The sequence below is a fragment of the Anser anser genome, assembly GCF_964211835.1.
Source record: "Anser anser genome assembly, chromosome: 2".
NCBI classification, from domain to species: Eukaryota; Metazoa; Chordata; class Aves; order Anseriformes; family Anatidae; genus Anser; species Anser anser.
The window spans coordinates 145,449,190-145,466,429 of NC_139721.1; the positions used below are offsets into that span (position 1 = coordinate 145,449,190).

Consider the following 17,240-nt stretch of genomic DNA (forward strand, 5'->3'; position numbering starts at 1 on the left):
CCCGTACCCAAATGACTAGAAAAAACACACACACCTACAAACAACCAGTGCTTTTAACCAAACATTCGCTGTTAGTATAAAACGACCTCAAAAGGAACAGTGTTTCAAGTATAAGCTAACATCTTTTCTTAATTAATAGAAAGAGTACGATTTAAACCTACAAGGGATAGCGGATGACACGTCCATATTTTATCTTACAGAAAGAGAGCTGGCTTAGTTTGCTTTTTCCTGTGAAGCGTTCCAAATTTAGCAAGGAAACCAGAAAAAAATACTACTTATTTACTCTCTTGATACAAACTAATTAACCTATGAACATAAAAGCATGTAAGTTCTCACAGCACATAAAAGATTTGTATTAGGGACAACTTAATAAGTTTATCCTTTTAAAGCAGGCCATTTCCTGCATCAGGTATTCTGAGCGAACCGCTCGCTTTGCACTGAACTAAGCTACGCTACGTTCCATACTCCAGGCATGAAACCGAGTGTCAGAGCAGTTACCAACATTTAAGGAAAAAGAACCACCATAGAAGAAGTTACTTCCCTTCCCCTACGTACTATCTACTGTAGAGGAAGCACAGAACATTCAACTGGCCGAGCAGAAAGGATCCTTATACGCAAACTGGAAGATCACATCAGCACTTGTGAAACTTCTTGCATGCAGCATTTCCCCTCCGCAACACACATCCACTTTTCTACCAGCTGGGAAGAGACTTTCAACTTTTTGTAACAGTCAAACTGAAATCTGTCTCTGCTTTTGTCTGTTTCACCCAGAATAGCTTGTTAACTCACCATTTGGTTTCCACATACCAGTTGGAGGCTACAGAAGGAAATAACACGACAACAAAAAGGCACACGTTTGGGCAACACGCTACTTACTTCCTTAATACGCCTTTCACTTAGTTTATTTTCCAAAGCTGCTGAGTCTACACACTGGAGAGCACCAAGACCAGAATTTACACGAGCATTACGTATTCCAAGCTATTCGTTTAGAGGGTCTCAGTAACGTTAAAACCATATTTGAGCTTAAGAAAAATTCCAAATGGATCTTCAAGTGCACCAGAAATAAAGAAACTGATGAAAACTGACAATTATGCACAGGCAGATTCAAGGCTATACAAGATAGCAAATTTAAACTGTAGGGGACAGTTGTAGGGAACTGTTTTATAGGCAAGGCCTCCATGCTTGAGTCAGCTGAAGTCATTCAAAAGGAAGTCATCAGCACACTGACACTGGAGACGCTCATTTCCCGTGTCATTTCTAACACTCTTTAAGCTAGTTATTTAAAATGAATTCATTAAAAACTGCAAACAATTCAATTCAGCCTGGAAAGTGATTGGAGTATCTCTCCAGAAGCTCGTATTTTCAGCTGAAGAATCGTAATTAGAACCGCAATTACTTTAACTCCATCTGTTATTTCTGTCTCGTGCTGATAAAGTTTTCATACTTTTCAGGATACTGATAATACAGTTCCTCGCTACTATCTTCAGCTTTATGCTACACATTTTCAGATAAACTTTCACGACTCCACACACCCTGAAAGGGCTAGTCTCAGATTTTATTTGCAGACAAGAGGATTTGGAGAAGGCTTTAAGCACCGCAACTTACATGTGTATGGCATCTTTTTTTAAAAAATGGTTTCTTTTATTTCCATTTTAAGATAGTTCTACCACTCTCCCCACCTCGCTGATCCCACTCTACATTATAACAAAAGTCTCCACCACCAAGATAGCAGTTGGACCACTATTCTAAAGAGTGCCAAATATAAAACATTTAGAAAATGTCTAGAAAAATGTAACTTCTCTACCTTTAACAAAACTTACTTAAGGAGATGAAAATGTACTTTCAGGTAAGTATTCAAGTTTTAAAACCTGCTCTTAAAACTATAGAGAGTTAAAGTCTGATCTAAAAGAAAATAACCTACTTACTTGTCACTGAAGCTTCTGACCAGAAACATAACAGACGTAAAGTATCTGGCTACAAATTAAATACAGTAATGTACCTATAATTTCTTTTTGCCTTGTAGTCAAAGCCAAAATCCCCACTAATAACATCACAACTTCCTTCGATTACTACTTCTACATTTGGTTTCTTTTCCCTTTTTCTGTCTCCCTCTCTTTCCCTATGCCCCTCAAGACTGCCGTCATACCGTGGCACTGCAGATCTTTCTTAAGAACTTATTTGCTTCTCCTGAATTTTTTCCCTTACTATCAGATAAAACCAGATTCTAGATAACCAGAATATATACGGTCTGGAGGGCAAACTCTGCTACTGCCTGGCTTTCTAGTTTATTCACAATTTGGCCTAGCAAGAAACCGCTTCCCACTTTTCCAAGAACAGTGATTTTCACCTTGAGAGCCCCAAATGCTGTCATCTTTCCTAAATGCTTTAGTAAAAGGATGCTTACTGTCAACAGAGCTACAGGCACCATTAGGGAGGCAAGTTCCACTGAGGTGAGTATTTTCCTCCCCCGTCCCTCCCTTTGTTTTTTTTTGAGGGATCACTAAAGACATTGAAGACAAATTTTCTTCAAGAAATCAGCACAACTCTGAATTTTACCAGAATTATTCCTAGATTGAGTGATGGAGATAAAGATGATTCATATGTATTCTAATATTATAAAATCCTAGAGTTTGAATACAGCAATATCTTGTGGATGGGGAGGATAACATGACTTACCTGTTAAAGTGAACAGAGAATAAAGGGCATGAAGGGGAGAATAACAAAAGTTTTGAATAAATAGTCGAATGCTGTTAGTTGTTAACACCAGCACTTAGAATAGCCAAACTTGTTCCACCTCCATGCCACAAAGCAGCACAGGTGGCAGTGCACAGTAACAGCCTTCCTACAGAGGGGCACACAGCCTTTCAGAGAAAACAACCCAAATTCAAAGCTAACCAAGCTCAAAGAGGCCAGACTGAGTCAGTTTCACACTATGGGTTCAGATATGAGGTGCAGTCTCTTCATATCTACTTTAACTTAATGCTCAGATTCTCTGTTCCGGCCTTTTAAAATATTATTACTAAAGTAAAACGCTCCCTGACACATTGACTGTTAGTTACCAGCTCGATCATATTAAACACAAACACTTTGTATTTTGTGTTAAGCCTCTTCCTCTGCTTCCCTCACACCCCTCCCACCACACGGGCACGCACCCACTCTCCCAGCTCTCATAACCCAGCGCCGCTGCCTGATCCTTCAGCAGCCCCACCGTGGGCACCAGGGCCATGACCTGTTGGGCAGGCCAACTGGAGAGCAGGTGGCTTGGTACAAAGCGCTGATTAAAAGAATAACACCCACCTTTATCATTCAAAAAAAAAAAAGAGTTTTAGTGATATGTGATTTTTACTGGGTTGAGTAAATGCACAACGGATACATTTTTCAAAGCTACCGCTTAAGCCCTTATTAGGAACTTTAGCTTCCTTCCAAAAGGGGTAAACACAGCTGTACACGGATAGCAAAACTGCAGCGATCCTACATCCAGCTGACCTTGATACCCGAGGTGAAAATGAACTAACAAGTTAAAAAACCCACACCACTCCACCCCAAATGACTGGATGGGAACTAGCTTAAATTTTGTTTTACTTTTTGCTTGATTAAAAAAAAAAGGCAAGTTTTAGGACCCTGCAGAAAGTGATGTAACCGAAGATTCTGTAACTTTCTGACATAGGGAAAAAGTCAGGAGCAGGAGACAGGTCAAAACTTGCGCCGCAATTACCATGCTCATGTATTTGTCATATTTCCCATGAGTAAAACCAAATGAACCTCGCCTCTTAGAAGCATTTATATCAGCAGCTTTCTTTGGGTGGAGCAAACAACTCGGAAGAGTAAATACACATTAACTTACATTACCTCATATACCAAAATTAAAGAAGTCTTAAAAATATGGCTTCTTCGTGCAATTTTAACCCAAGTACCAAAATTAGCTCTTAAAAAAAAAAAAAAAGGACTTCACAACACATTATTAAAGCTTTATTTTCAAATTTGCTGCTCCATGATTACAAGTAGTAAGACAGCTCACCAGCAACAAGAGGCCAAAGATTTTAATAACCTGTATTAAGCAGTCATTGCAGGTAGCCTCCTAGTATTACGTTCAACAAGTTCACTGTACAAGCTGTCTAGTAAGGAGTTTGTTTGCTTTTCCGCTCCTGTTTTCTGTTCCTCAAAAAGGTTTAATTTGAGCATCTCTCACTGGCTCTGTATCCACACCAGCATGGCTTCATCTACAGACCTACACTGAGAGATGCGCGCTGCAAACCCTGGAAAAAGCCTTAACAGTACAGGGCGCACGAAGTAGCTTCACAAAAAAACAGACTTAAAGGGAGGCTAAGAAGCAATCCAGGGAGGAAAAAATGAGAAATCCACGCCGAGCGGTGTGGGCACGCTGCGGCCAACGGAGCCTCCTCGGGCATGCGACCCGCAGCTCTCGCTGCAGGATGTGGGAATCGCCGAGCCCCCGAGAGGCACCGATTGCCATTTTGAAACACCGCCTCCCGCCCGTGCTCGGGCAGCTCCCTGCTCCCGCAAACCGCCGGCTTTTTAGGGCTGCGGCACGCCGGGAGGGCTCCCGGGGGGCGGAGAAGGGCTCGGTGCCCCCCGGCAGCCCCCTCAGAGGGCCGCGGATGGCGGCGGGGAGGCGGCGGCCGCACGTGAGGCGCGGAGCCGCCCGCCTCAAGCAACCGCCGCCAACCGCCGAGGGACAACCGGAGGCACCGGGGCCGAGCCGGCGACACCGGGAGAGGCTCACCCGTCCGCCCGCCCTCCGTGCCCAGACCGGGGAGGTCTCCGGGATGTGACTCATAATGAATAAATACGGGGTGGGGGGGGGAAGAGAGGAAAGAAAAAAAAAAAAAAGACACACCCTCCAAGCCCGACTGACATAATACCCCCCCCTCCCTTCCCCTCCGGAGCGGGGAGGGGGAGGGAAAGCTGGTGGTTCGGTTGGGAAAGTTGAAAGAAAAGGCAAATCCGGGGGAAGGGGAGCGGGCGGGCGCCGCGGTGCCCCCGAGGCAGCTCCGGCCCCGCCGAGCCGAGCCGAGCCTCCCCGCCCCGGTGCCGCCGGGCGGGCGCTGCCCCGCCGCCCCTCACCTGGATGTAGTTGTTTTCGCAGTAGTCGGCGACCCGAGTGAGGTTCTGGTAGCTCTCGAGCAGAGCCCGCTTGCCAGAAGGGATTTCCTCCTCTAGTAACATCTGCAACTCTGCCATTTTCCACCCCTCCGCATCGCTTCCTCTTGCATTAAAGAGACAGCGGCAGCGCCGGGCTCGCAACCCGCCTGGTATTGTGGGATTCCTCCTCGCCTCGCTTTCGTGAGCTCTCGCTTTCCCCACCCATCCTTCCCCCTTCCGAGGGAGGAAAAAAAAAAAAAGAAAAAAAAAAGAAAAAAAAAAACGATTTGCAAAGCAAGCCGGGAGCTGTAGGCGCAGCTGCGCCTCGGCGGGCGCCTGCGCGGGGCGGGAGCGGCTCATGGCGGCCGGGCGCTGCCCCGGCAGGGCGGTGGGGCTGACATGGCGGGCGCGGCGCCGCCCAGCTCTGTGGTGGCCGGCGGGAGGAGTGGGCGAGGGCGAGGGGAATCCCTTGTGTCTCTCCCCCGTCACCAAATAAAAGTCCCGCTTCCACCCGTGTTGCCCTCAGGCAGCGTGGTCTCCTCAGGAAAAGGCAAAAGGCTTCCTCAGGGAAGCGCTGCCCCGGTTATCCGGCAAGCGTCCGCCTCCTGTCAGGCTAGGACGAGAAATTTGGGAAATGACAGCAAATGGTGGCAGGAAATTGCTAAAACAATAGCAGCGCAGCTAAGCGGCATTTAGGCCAGTGGGAAGTCCCTGGCTATCCAGAGGGAGAGGGGAATTGAATGAGCTGTGTAGAGCTTTGCAAAGGTCTGCCCGTAAGTAATAATTGACAATTCGCATTTGTCTATCTATTAATACCAGAAGAAGAACTTCAGTGTTTGTCTGAGGTAAATAACATTATTCCTGCCACTCTCTTACCTCATCTGTTCATCATTACTCATCGGTTGTGGAAGATAAGGGGCTAGTGATTTTTTGGGACAATTTTTCCTTTTTTTTCTTTTTTTTTGAAGTAAAATCCTGTTTCTGTGGTCATAGCAGAAGAAAAGCCAATAACAGCAGGTGGTTTCTATGCTGAGATGGCCAAGCCTGCCTTTCCAGTGAGTAACAGTCTGAGACGAAGCTGTTTCCAAGGCCCGTTACTCATGCCTTGGCTTTGCCTGCTTTTTGTACACACTTTCAAGTGCAACTGGTATCGGTCCTTGCATTTTATTAGTTGTCCCAGAGAAACCCACAGCAGTGAAATATCAACGTATTTTGGAAAAGTACTCTGACGCATTATAGTAAGAGCAGACAGCCTCATCTCTCCACATGATTAATTGTATGGTATATTGTATGTCCACTGTCCACCAGAGTCCATTTTCTGTTTGCAGCACTGAAAACTGCTGTGGTCTGGACCCTTTGGTATAGCTGCTGGTGTCTCTACATCAAGGTGGAGAGAGGAAAAACAGATCAGCCCCCTCTGAGTGCAGCAAAGTCCAGCATCTCAGTCTTGAACCATGGAAGTGAGGATGAAGGGAGGGAGCCTGGGACAGACTGCTGGGTCCAGCAAGGTCTTTCCAGCTCCCTCTGGCTGGCAACAGCTAGACAGATGCTGGAATGGGTATTTGAGTGCTGTCTGGGACAGCAGAGGAAGGAGCTGGTACCTTCACAGCACTTGCTGTGGGACAGGGATGAATCTGTACTGCTATCTTCAGATGGCTAATTCGTTTGGCAGCTTAGCAAAATTGTTTCCAAAGTGATTTAAATAACTCTCTTTAGGACAGCATGTAATTTCCAATAAAACACTTTATTTTGGATTCCAAGTGCCTTTTAAATGTGAAATAATTAAATGTGATCTGCATCAACATTGAGATATAGACAAGCCTTTAATAGGTCCCAGGGCAAGTGTGATTATAAACCGTCCTGGGCATTGACTTCTTGTTTTCAGCTATTATAATACAAAGACAAATTTGATTTCTCTATTCAGTCAGGCTGCAAATTGCTGAACACCCAGTGGCTTGGATGAGTCTGTAATTGCCTACAGATCACAGAGTGACTTCATTGAAGCTGTTAGCATCCTCAAACGTAGTGCAACTATCGTCAGCTATTCTTAAAATGTTGTTGCTGCCCCTGTACCAAGAGACTGCAGGTGCATGGGACCTTGCACACCAACTTTTTTCAGTATGAGAAAATTGAGTCGTGTGTGCTTTGTTTAAATAAATCATGCTTCACATCAGCAGGCAGCCAAGTCCTACAAGCAGATGGCAGAGCAGCAGCCGAGCAGGGCAGTGCTGGCTCCCAGGCAATGCACCCACCTCAAGCAGTAGAGCAGAGGCTCCAGGAGGGCTCACAGCCCCTTGCCCTCCAACGGATCTCCACCCAAAACGCCTTGCACAAAATCAAACACATGATCTGCCTCCAAATGTGCTCGCAACTCAAGAGGACCTTTGAAGACCCCATCAAAGAGCGCCACCTTGTGACATCTCTGGCGGCACATTAACCTTCCTGGCACAACCGGGGTGTATCCCGATGGTGGCAGGTAGGTAAGACCTGTTGTAGATGGGGGTACACCCAAACTGGCTCCAAGGTGAGCCGGGTCATTTCTAGCAGGACTTTTTAACTTAGTGCCATACAACCCCGGCAGTAGTGCTGCAAGGGCCAGGCAATACAAGACACACTGGGATTCATGGTGCACTCACACTCAACTGTTTAGATAGAAAGCAGCCTTATTAGCTGCTGTCCCGTGCTAGTCCTCCTTGGTTTCAGAATGGCTCTGCAGGGTCACTCGAGCATCTTTGCAATGAGTTCTTCATGTCTGAGGTTCTTAGAGGGTTTATCGACTCTGATGCAATAGACCCAATTGTCTCCATCAGCATGCATGGTACACATGCCAAGCGATTCCAAAGCACCTAAAAGCATGGGGATATTTGAGGAGCTATGCCACTAGCCAGATCTCACAGAACCAGCACTGGTCCAGAGCCAATAAACCCTTGGACATGAGCTGACCTTGTCTGAAGATACTGGTGTGTGTTTAAACTAGTCAGTGGATTGTCCTCTAGAAATTGTTACTTACTCAAGTTACATGCAAGTGTGCAAGAGAGCTGGGAACTAAACTTTTCCTTGCTGGGGAGGCTGGACTGAGAGAGAAAAGAATGTAATGATGCTCCTCAAGCTCCACCCTAATGACCACCTGGATGAGATCCCATTCAAAGTCAAATGAGCTTATATACCTCTCAACTCTTTGTCTGAGGTTTGCTCCCCCTCAGTGGGCCAGACTGATCTCAAGGGGCACTGCTGTCCTTATGGGACATAGTCTATTTTTGACTGGAAGAGAAAAAATATGACTTTTAAACGCATCCATTTAGAATAGCATCAGAGTAGTAGTATAAAGCAACTTCTCCTGCACTGTAATTTGTGTAGCTCTGTAGCTGTCTATTCCCTTTTCTACAGCACTTATTGACATGTCTTTGTTTTTCCCTTGAGAGCAGTACTTCCTTCAGTTGTGTTGATTGGAAAATAACCATTTATTTCTTGTTGGGCTGTTTCTCGGCTGAATCAATTCCTGATTCAGCTGTTTAGCTGCACAAGCACTTTTGACAGTGCAATGGAAAGGGAGATAAGGGATTTGAGGGGGCAGCTGGAAGCACAGAGGCCACGGGGCCTATTCAGATCAGCCACATCAGCTCTGCTGCCAAATGTCAAGCCTCACGTTCCTGCAAGAATAAAAAAATGTTGATTACAGTGATATAGGTACACAAGCGTAGCTGTACTGGGACAATCCTGTGTGACTACTTAATGCTTTTTTTTTTTTCTGGGACCAAAAGTCACCTTTTTAATATTTCCTACAGCAAATTAGAAGTAACCACCCAAGAAGGTAGGTAGCTGTGTTAGTTTGCTTTCCAGTGCTTTGGATCTAGCCCAGAGAGCCTTAAGAACCTGAATAATTAACCACATTGATATTTCAGTAATCATCGAGGGGTGTCTGACTCTTTCAGAGACATAGGGCTGCTCCCACTTCTCAGAGATAATTTATCAGGCTCTCTGCACTCCTGTGAGCATCTCCACATGTGCTTTTCTTCGATTAGTATTTCTAAGGTTTTCGTCACAGCCGAAACAAGCAGCGATGCTCCCTCATGCCTGGCCAGGGCAGCGGGGTGTTTGGGGTTGGGCTGTGCCCCCGATCCTGGTCCAGGGCCCCCTGGCACCCCCCTGCCAGTTGCTAGGCAGCCAGCGAGCTCTGTGCGGCAGAGGCAGCACACACCAGCCAGGCATTGCTAGGCAGCCCGAGAGCACAAAAATAATAAGATTCACAAGTGCTGCTTCCAGAATGCGCAAGATAAGGGCAGCACAAAAATAAATAGTTCTACTGTATTTTGGCGCGACCTATCATATATTTTCACTTGCAGGATTTCGCCTTCTGTCTCAACCTCATTTTTCATAAAGCTCTCTCTTCATCCCTCCTGTGTGCTTATCATTGCTCCTCAGCAGTGCTCTGATGTCAACAGGCCTTCCTCTGCTCTCACCCCCACGACCCTTTTCTCAATCTGTCATCTCAGCTGTTTCCCTCCTGTGCTCTGCTGGATCCCGTGTTCCTTTGGCCTCTTTCATTTTGGTTTTCATTCTTTCATCTTTCCCAGCTCAGCCTGCAGGCACCTGCCTTTCCATTTTCACTGCACCAAAGAATTCCTCCCATATCTTGTGTCCAGCTCCTGATCTAAGCTCCCACTGCTGCCGTCCCTCCCAGCTGTTCATCACGAGGTCGACTTTTCTTCTTAATCCCCCAAAATGCTGCATGCCATGGAGGGGACAGAATGCGCTGCCCTAAGAGCATAGGATAAGTGGATGATCCGGACTGTTGTGATGCAGTCATAGGTATGCAGAGCCTCAAGAAAGTTCATTTCTTTCTTCCTTTCTTCCTAGACCAAAACCAGGTCACATAGGTATTGTGTGACAAATGACAAGATGATCTGCTTCTTACACCAGTAACAAATATGACTAAACTGTTGAGGAAGAGTGGCTGAAAAGCTGTGCAGAGGAAAAGGGTCTGGGGGCGTTGGTTGATGCTCACCTGAACATGAGCCGGCAGTGTGCCCAGGTGGCCAAGAAGGCCAACGGCATCCTGGCTTGTGTCAGGAATAGTGCAGCCAGCAGGACCAGGGAGGTGGTCGTCCCCACACCTCGAGTGCTGTGTTCAGCTTTGGGCCCCTCACTACAAGAAGGACATCGAGGCCCTGGAGCGTGTCCAGAGAAGGGCTACGAAGCTGGTGAAGGGCCTGGGACACAAGTCCTGTGAGGAGCGGCTGAGGGAACTGGGGTTGTTTAGTCTGGGGAAGAGGAGGCTCAGGGGAGACCTTATTGCTCTCTACAACTGCCTGAAAGGAAGGTGTGGGGGGCTGGGGGTCGGCCTCTTCTCACAGGTAACTGGTGATAGGACTAGAGGGAATGGCCTCAAGTTGCACCAGGGGAGGTTCAGGTTGGAAATGAGGAGACATTTCTTCTCAGAAAGGGCAGTCGGGCATTGGGACGGGTTGCCCAGGGAGGTGGTGGTGTCACCGTCCCTGGGGGTGTTCAAGGAAAGGTTGGACGTGGTGCTTAGGGACATGGTTTAGTGGGTGACATTGGTGGTAGGGGGATGGTTGGACCAGATGATCTTGGAGGGCTTTTCCAACCTTAATGATTCTATAAAGCAACCACATAAAGTAGGAGGTGGATTTCTGGCTGTGATCCTTTTTACTAGCAAATGTTTTTTTGTCCTTCTTTTATATAATGGCTTTGGGGGTGGTTAGTCTCAATATGAAAAGAATCAGTCCCACTGAAGAGAGAGGCTCTGAGAGATAGTCATCTTTCTGAGTGAACCCATGCAGGTTTGGCTCAATCATTACTGAGCAGGTTGGAATTTCCTAATGAAATACCTGTTGGAGGATGACAGTCCTTTAAAATAGAAGCTTTTCTTTGATATGTATATATCAAATAAAACTTTCCCTGGTTTCTCACCCTGCATAGAGCTTCTGAAACCAGAAAGACAGAGACCTTGCCCAGAAAAATTAATAACCTGATAATTAGCAGTGATATATAAGGGAATGTAGCAGATCCAGAGGCAATTCTGCCGTGTCTCTGACTTGAAAGCTGGCACTGGAAGGTTGATGCCTCATGTCAGCAATGTCCTACTCACTTGGCTCTTTGGAGTGAGCATTCCTAGCAGGGAAAACAAAACAAAACAAAACAAAACAACAACAACAAAAACAAACACCACAGCTCAAGGTCTTGAGAAACATTTTGAAGTCTCAAAACATCATTAGCACGATTTCTGTTCTGTTTTGCACCACTTAATAACATCTATGAGATTAACACAAATGAAAATGTTCCAGAGTGCAATGCCTAAGCCTGTAGATCCACCCTAGGCTTAGTGGGGCTTATTGGATCAGGTATTATTTCCAGGGTCATCAGGAGTGTAACTGCTTCCTTGAGACATAGAGCCTAAGATGGCTTTGCAAATTCATGCAACACTGCTAACCATGTCTTGGGACCACTGGCTAGAGGTGAGCACAGAGTTAATAAGCTCTTCTGGACTATATTTACTATACACAGAACTGAAGTGTTTCTGTTTGCTGTACCCCGGAGCATCCCTAATACCTGTGGCACCCAGGTTTTTCTAGTGTCATCATTTCCCAGTCTCCCATGATCCTAGGTAATGGAGAGTTGACTGTCATAATACCATCATCTAGTTTTCATATACACCTCAAGGCTGATTAGTACACTGTTATGGGTACACCTAACTGCAACCTCTAGCCTAATTTATTTTCTGTCTTCATTACTAATTTTCTGTGTGTTAATTGGATGGGTAAAACCCAGAAAGCAGTAAACATGTGTGTTTCAGTTCTCAGTGTCTCAGAGCTAATGTTTCATTTATCTCTGTGGATTTTTGATTTTTTTAATCAATTTAAAAAATTTATGTCCATTTTTATGCTAAAGGAAAAGAAATCAAAGGCTCTTCAAAAGGTTCTTAGCATAATGCAGAGCCTTAAAAGAATATATTAGTGCAAAGACAGTTTAATTGCACAATTGCAATTTTTCATTGTATTTGAGGAAATGTGAGCGTGGACAGGAATTGCTTTTATGTACTTTCTATTTGAAAGATTGGTGTTTTTCTAAGGCCCGCAGTTTTTTGATGGAGATTAAAAGTATTCATGTTCTGTACTGATTAATTGGTGCGCCTCTTTTGCATTTAAATATATACTTCATTGAATTGCAGCTTTCCATCATAAAGCAGAAAAGAAGAAATAATTAAATGATAACATCATGCTACTACAGAAAGAGTGCTATTTTCCCAACAAAAATAAACATTTGACAGCAATTCTGCAGTGATAGTATTTTTCGACACAATAGTAGGATGGCAAAATAAGTCACAGCATAATAAGGGTTTTTTTCAGTAAGTAAAAACACATTAGAGTTATTGGGTCTGTTCCAGCTCCCAGTGAAACTGTAAAGCTTCAACTGGAAGCAATATTGAGTCTACGGCATTCAGCGGCATTTGAAAAAGAATACTATCTTCAATAGCCATTGAAGCCAAAAGTAATGAGATTGGATGCAGAGCAACCCTCAGATGCAGTTGTCTACCAGAAAATCATTTCCACACTAAGATAACATTGACATCCTCCTTGGTATTGTCCCAGTCAGAGTCCAAACACAGACTGTGCAGATAATGAGGGTAAAAAGTCATTACGCACAGACCGAGGCTATTCTCTGTTGGGAACATTTAAAAATAAATCAGGCCATTTAGCGCAATCCAACAGAATTTAAAGGCTAAGTATTGGCTATTCAGAATAAATAGTGTTTTTTTTCTGTCTTGTTATTTTTCATTTTGTAACAGGAACAATCTCTTGTACCTATGAGATTGATTACATGTCTCAAACTTAGTTTGGATATTAATCAATCTCAGCAACCTCTTATTGTTTCCTGGAGCATAATGCAGTAAAAATTGTCCTTTAATTACCACTAATGAAAGTTACCTCCAGTGGAAGCGAATATATGCCACTGGAAAACGACGTGGTTCAGAGGGCAGCAAATGCAAATATGAGCTATCTTTATGATGCATAGGCACAATTAGAAGTGAATATGCAAATTTCCAGTGGCAGCTTCCTGCAATGCTCAACAATTTGATGTCAATGCTGTGAATGTTTCAATTTATTTGATTATAACCATAATAATCCCGCAGTATTTTTGTGTACAGTGTGCTTCCTGAAGGGCTGGGGACTTTTAAACACTGTCATGTAATAAATATGGACTTATTCAGAATTAAAAAATGCTAATATTATTTAAAATAATTTGAAATGCAGAGTGGATTAATTATGCTTCCCATCTTGTCTCTTTAAATAATGGAACTGTCTGATGACCCTTCACTCCCTATCTGACGTTTTTGTGATTCTCAAAAGTTCTTTGTTGTGTAAGGTGGTTCCTATTCAGGTTTTTACATCGATGGAATACATTTGACAACTGGGCATCTTGGTTCATAAACGAGGAAAAAAATGGCTAGATTTATATAATATTATTTTGACCGCAAAAGAGATCAAGGTGCTGTTTTATATGGGAGATATAGCATACTGTAATGTGTGTGAAATTTGTTAAGTTTCCCCTGGTAATGCTTTTCTTTCAGTTGCTTCTCCCTTTGTCAGTCATACTTTAACCCTAATAGCACAAATTTCTATTTCAGACAATTTTTTTTAATTTATTTTTTAATCTTCAGGGAATTTGTAAAAAGGAAACAAGGAGAAATGAATTCTATTCAATCCATTACAAATATTTCAGCCAAGAGGTTAAAGCCCCAGCAGCTCTAGATTTTGAATGAGGACTTTGAAATTTGGCAGAAGGTAATTTCAGGGACATGCTTCCTGCTCCTCCTGATAAAATCTGACATTTGGTTAATTCATAAGTTTCTAAAAGCATTATGTTTGCATGCTCTCAGTAGAGTTTTTTAGAGTTAGGATACACTAAGGAGGAATTGTGTGCCACTGGTGATATTTCACCGTGCACTGCAAGGGTCAAGGGATTTTCTCTGTCTTTATTCTTGCTGAACACACAGTATCACTGTGAAAGGATAATGATGTAGAAGGATTATATCCCCTGTCACTGAGAATACATATACTGTACTATATATTAATATAGAATTAATATAATATTAATATAATACACTATATATTCATACATATGTATATATGTTATATATATTACCAGTTATTCCTGCTATGTAGTGGTAATTTGATGTAGATCTAAAGAGCCAAATCCTGATTTTGGTCATGACATTGACCACACACTGAACTCTTAACAGGTTGAAACAACATATCGACCAGTTAACTATCTAGCAGGCACACCCTATGTGTGACCATCATCTTATGGTCTCATTGTTGGTGAGACTTCATAACCTCCTAAGCTGATGTTTGGCTGGGTATCATACATGCATAGATACAATAAAGGAGGGGAGTCTTTTTTATCATAGAGATTTATTTAAACAGACTCACTTTTGAAAGCTCTTTTGGTTTCCAGAGAAAGAAAAAATGTTTTGTCAAAAAGAATTGGGATGAATACCTTTGCCTAAATGCCTAATATACATAATTTTTGATTACTTTTATTGTGTGGCCTGAAAGGTTCCTTATCCCATTTCATATAAAAGAATTCAGTATTCAAATGCTTTCTTGATCTGCATTAGGAAGAGAGCAGCAAATTTGACATATGGTACCTCATTCAGAAACATTATTTCTTCATAAGTGAAAAAGCTTCATTTCAGTTAACTCTTTTAGTATTATTTACAGTAGCCTCATACTATATATTAGAACAATAAAGTTGCTATAATGTGATTTTCCATTACAGTTCCGTGATGGATATAAATTACACCAACCTGTATCAGCAGCCCACAGCTTCAGTTCATCTGAAAGCCAGCTGGTGTTGGCTGAAGTAGCAGTGGGTCGGTCACAAGCCCTGCTACCTTCTACTGTGGGCACCGCCAGCCATGACACTCTGGTGTTAGGCTGGTAGCTTCTAACTCCTGCCTCGGCACATGGCAGACACTTGCATTTTCTGGATCAGAATATCACATATTTTACCCCTTATGCGGTATTAGTAAGAGTTAGGAAATAACTGTGAAAATATTGTACGTATCAGTAGAATATGTTAATAGGAAGGTCTAGTAAATCATCCACTCCCTCTCTTAAATACGGCAAAATGTCCCCTGTACTCCTGTACTTCGTAGTCCAGCTTTTTATGTTTCTAATTTTAAATGTCCCTACTGAAAACGGCCCGGAGCTTCCAATACGTCAGCTGTCAGACATTTCTGCAGCCCACTATGTTACTGCACAACTTTTGCAATACTAAGGGTGACATTGCCATACAACTTTTCACAGATTTGCATACAAATGTACTGTTCAAAGGTTTAGTGAAGCCACAGGGGAATATATTTATTTATAAGTGCCCGGGAATAATGGTCACAGCAACCATCTACCAATTTGTGTTTAATCCATCGCTGGGGCTTATTCACAAAAGAAAAGATTGTATGAATTACCCTGTACAATATATAACCAATCTGGTTTGAAAGTTTTTAATCAAATAAAAGGTGGCATTTTGTTTCCAAGTAGTTCACAAGCTACAATAGATAAAATAAGCAAAAAAGCTTATTCATCACGAAGTAAGGGTTTCCCTGTGCAGGGTAATACCACAATAATTATATCAATTTCAAATTCATGCCTTAATATATGTCAAAAATCTCATGACGGTAGGTTGGTTTGATTCGCCCTCCATAAAGCAGACCTCTCTTATCATTTATATTCTGAATTTATGTGGGAAAACTTCAGACTAATGAAAGAACATGTTTTACCTTCAGTTGGCATGTACATACATTAAGCAATGCACGTTGTTTTATGCAGTGATGGCTAAAACTGGTGGAATTTAAGACTTGTCAGCTATTTATTGCTGATTGTATTTTATATAACTCGTATTTCTTAACCTCTGTTGGTTAGTAAGAAGAGATTTAGTCACAGGAAGGCTTATTTTGATATAAATCAGTAATCTGAAAGCTAAATTCAGGACACAAAGGCAATATATGTTTCTAGTTCTAGCTGCAGTGTTGGTCTGAGTGGTGTTTCTTCCTTCTCAGTATTGCTGTCATTTAGAAATCTGTTTTGATATTTAATTATATTAGTCCATAATTAATCCAGGATAATCTAGCACATCTTCTGCTACCAATTAAAATTGTTTGGTTTAGCTTCTCAACATTTCTCAACAGCACACCTGTAGAAAGGAAAGGACAGGAATTTGTTTTCTGTAAAATATACTGCCTCATCCATTATTCAGGGAGGGCCACGTTACATGAATGAAATGATGTCACAGCGGGATGAAAGAATTGATCCTATCTACCTACCCAGCCCAGATGTTTAGGACACACCTGACTTCTGTGTGGGTGTGGATGAATAAGCATATTTACCTCACAGGTGCAAAAGGAGCAATAAAACAATAACTGTGCTCCAGCAGGACAGGAATACTTGTTACCGTATCACTGAAGAGCTTCAGCTCAGCTGCAGGAGCCTGGCTCTTCATTATAGGATGGTGCAACAAGCCCTGGTGACAACCAACTGCATCAGGTGAGCGTGGACATTTCCTAAAACAGCTGGATCTGTGCAAGAGGCTTCTGCTGGCATGTTTTTCTAGCCCAGGTTTGGCCCTCCTGACACAGCTCCATCAAGACAAATCTGTAGCGAGGATTTGCTCAGGACATGCCAACTGTTTAACAAAACCTGCTTAGTCTGGCTGAAAGGGGTAGAGGAGCGTTTCTGAGAGCAGCTCCAGAGGCAGATCAGAGGGGCAGCAGCGGGTGGCTGTGGGTATGCAGGGGATGGTGACTTCTGCAGCCAGCTCAGAAGCCACTGGCAGGGGATGTGTGAATGCAGCCTACGTTCACGGAAAGAGGCTTAAAAGTGTATTTACTCGATTAAAGTGTAATTTAACTCTGACAATTAAAAGGGTGTAAAACTTGAAAATTAATCATTTGTATCTACTTGGCTTTTTAATTTCCAGCCTCTGACTAGAAGTGGAATTCAGTTTCATGACAAAGTGAGTTGACACCCTTGGTTTAATGCCATTCTGCTCTTTTGAATGGCTTCTGATCTGTGAGCTAATCTGATAAATGAAGACATGTTGTGCACACATGGTATGCA

At 43.2% G+C, this 17,240-nt stretch overlaps 1 protein-coding gene across 17 annotated transcripts in view; it reads right to left on the reverse strand.

The window, feature by feature from the left end:
* The window catches only part of ABI1 (abl interactor 1), an 80,303-nt gene extending 74,558 nt beyond the window's left edge, over positions 1-5,745 (reverse strand). Inside the window, exon 1 of one of the 17 annotated variants that reach the window (XM_083822912.1) lies at positions 5,086-5,745. In XM_083822912.1, coding sequence (XP_083679038.1) covers positions 5,086-5,463 — 378 coding nt within the window. In that variant the 5' untranslated portion in view covers positions 5,464-5,745. The remainder of the gene's footprint in view (positions 1-5,085) is intronic. The other 16 variants (XM_083822922.1, XM_083822925.1, XM_083822921.1 and 13 more) reach the window with 16 other exon arrangements.
* Positions 5,746-17,240: the final 11,495 nt, after the last annotated feature.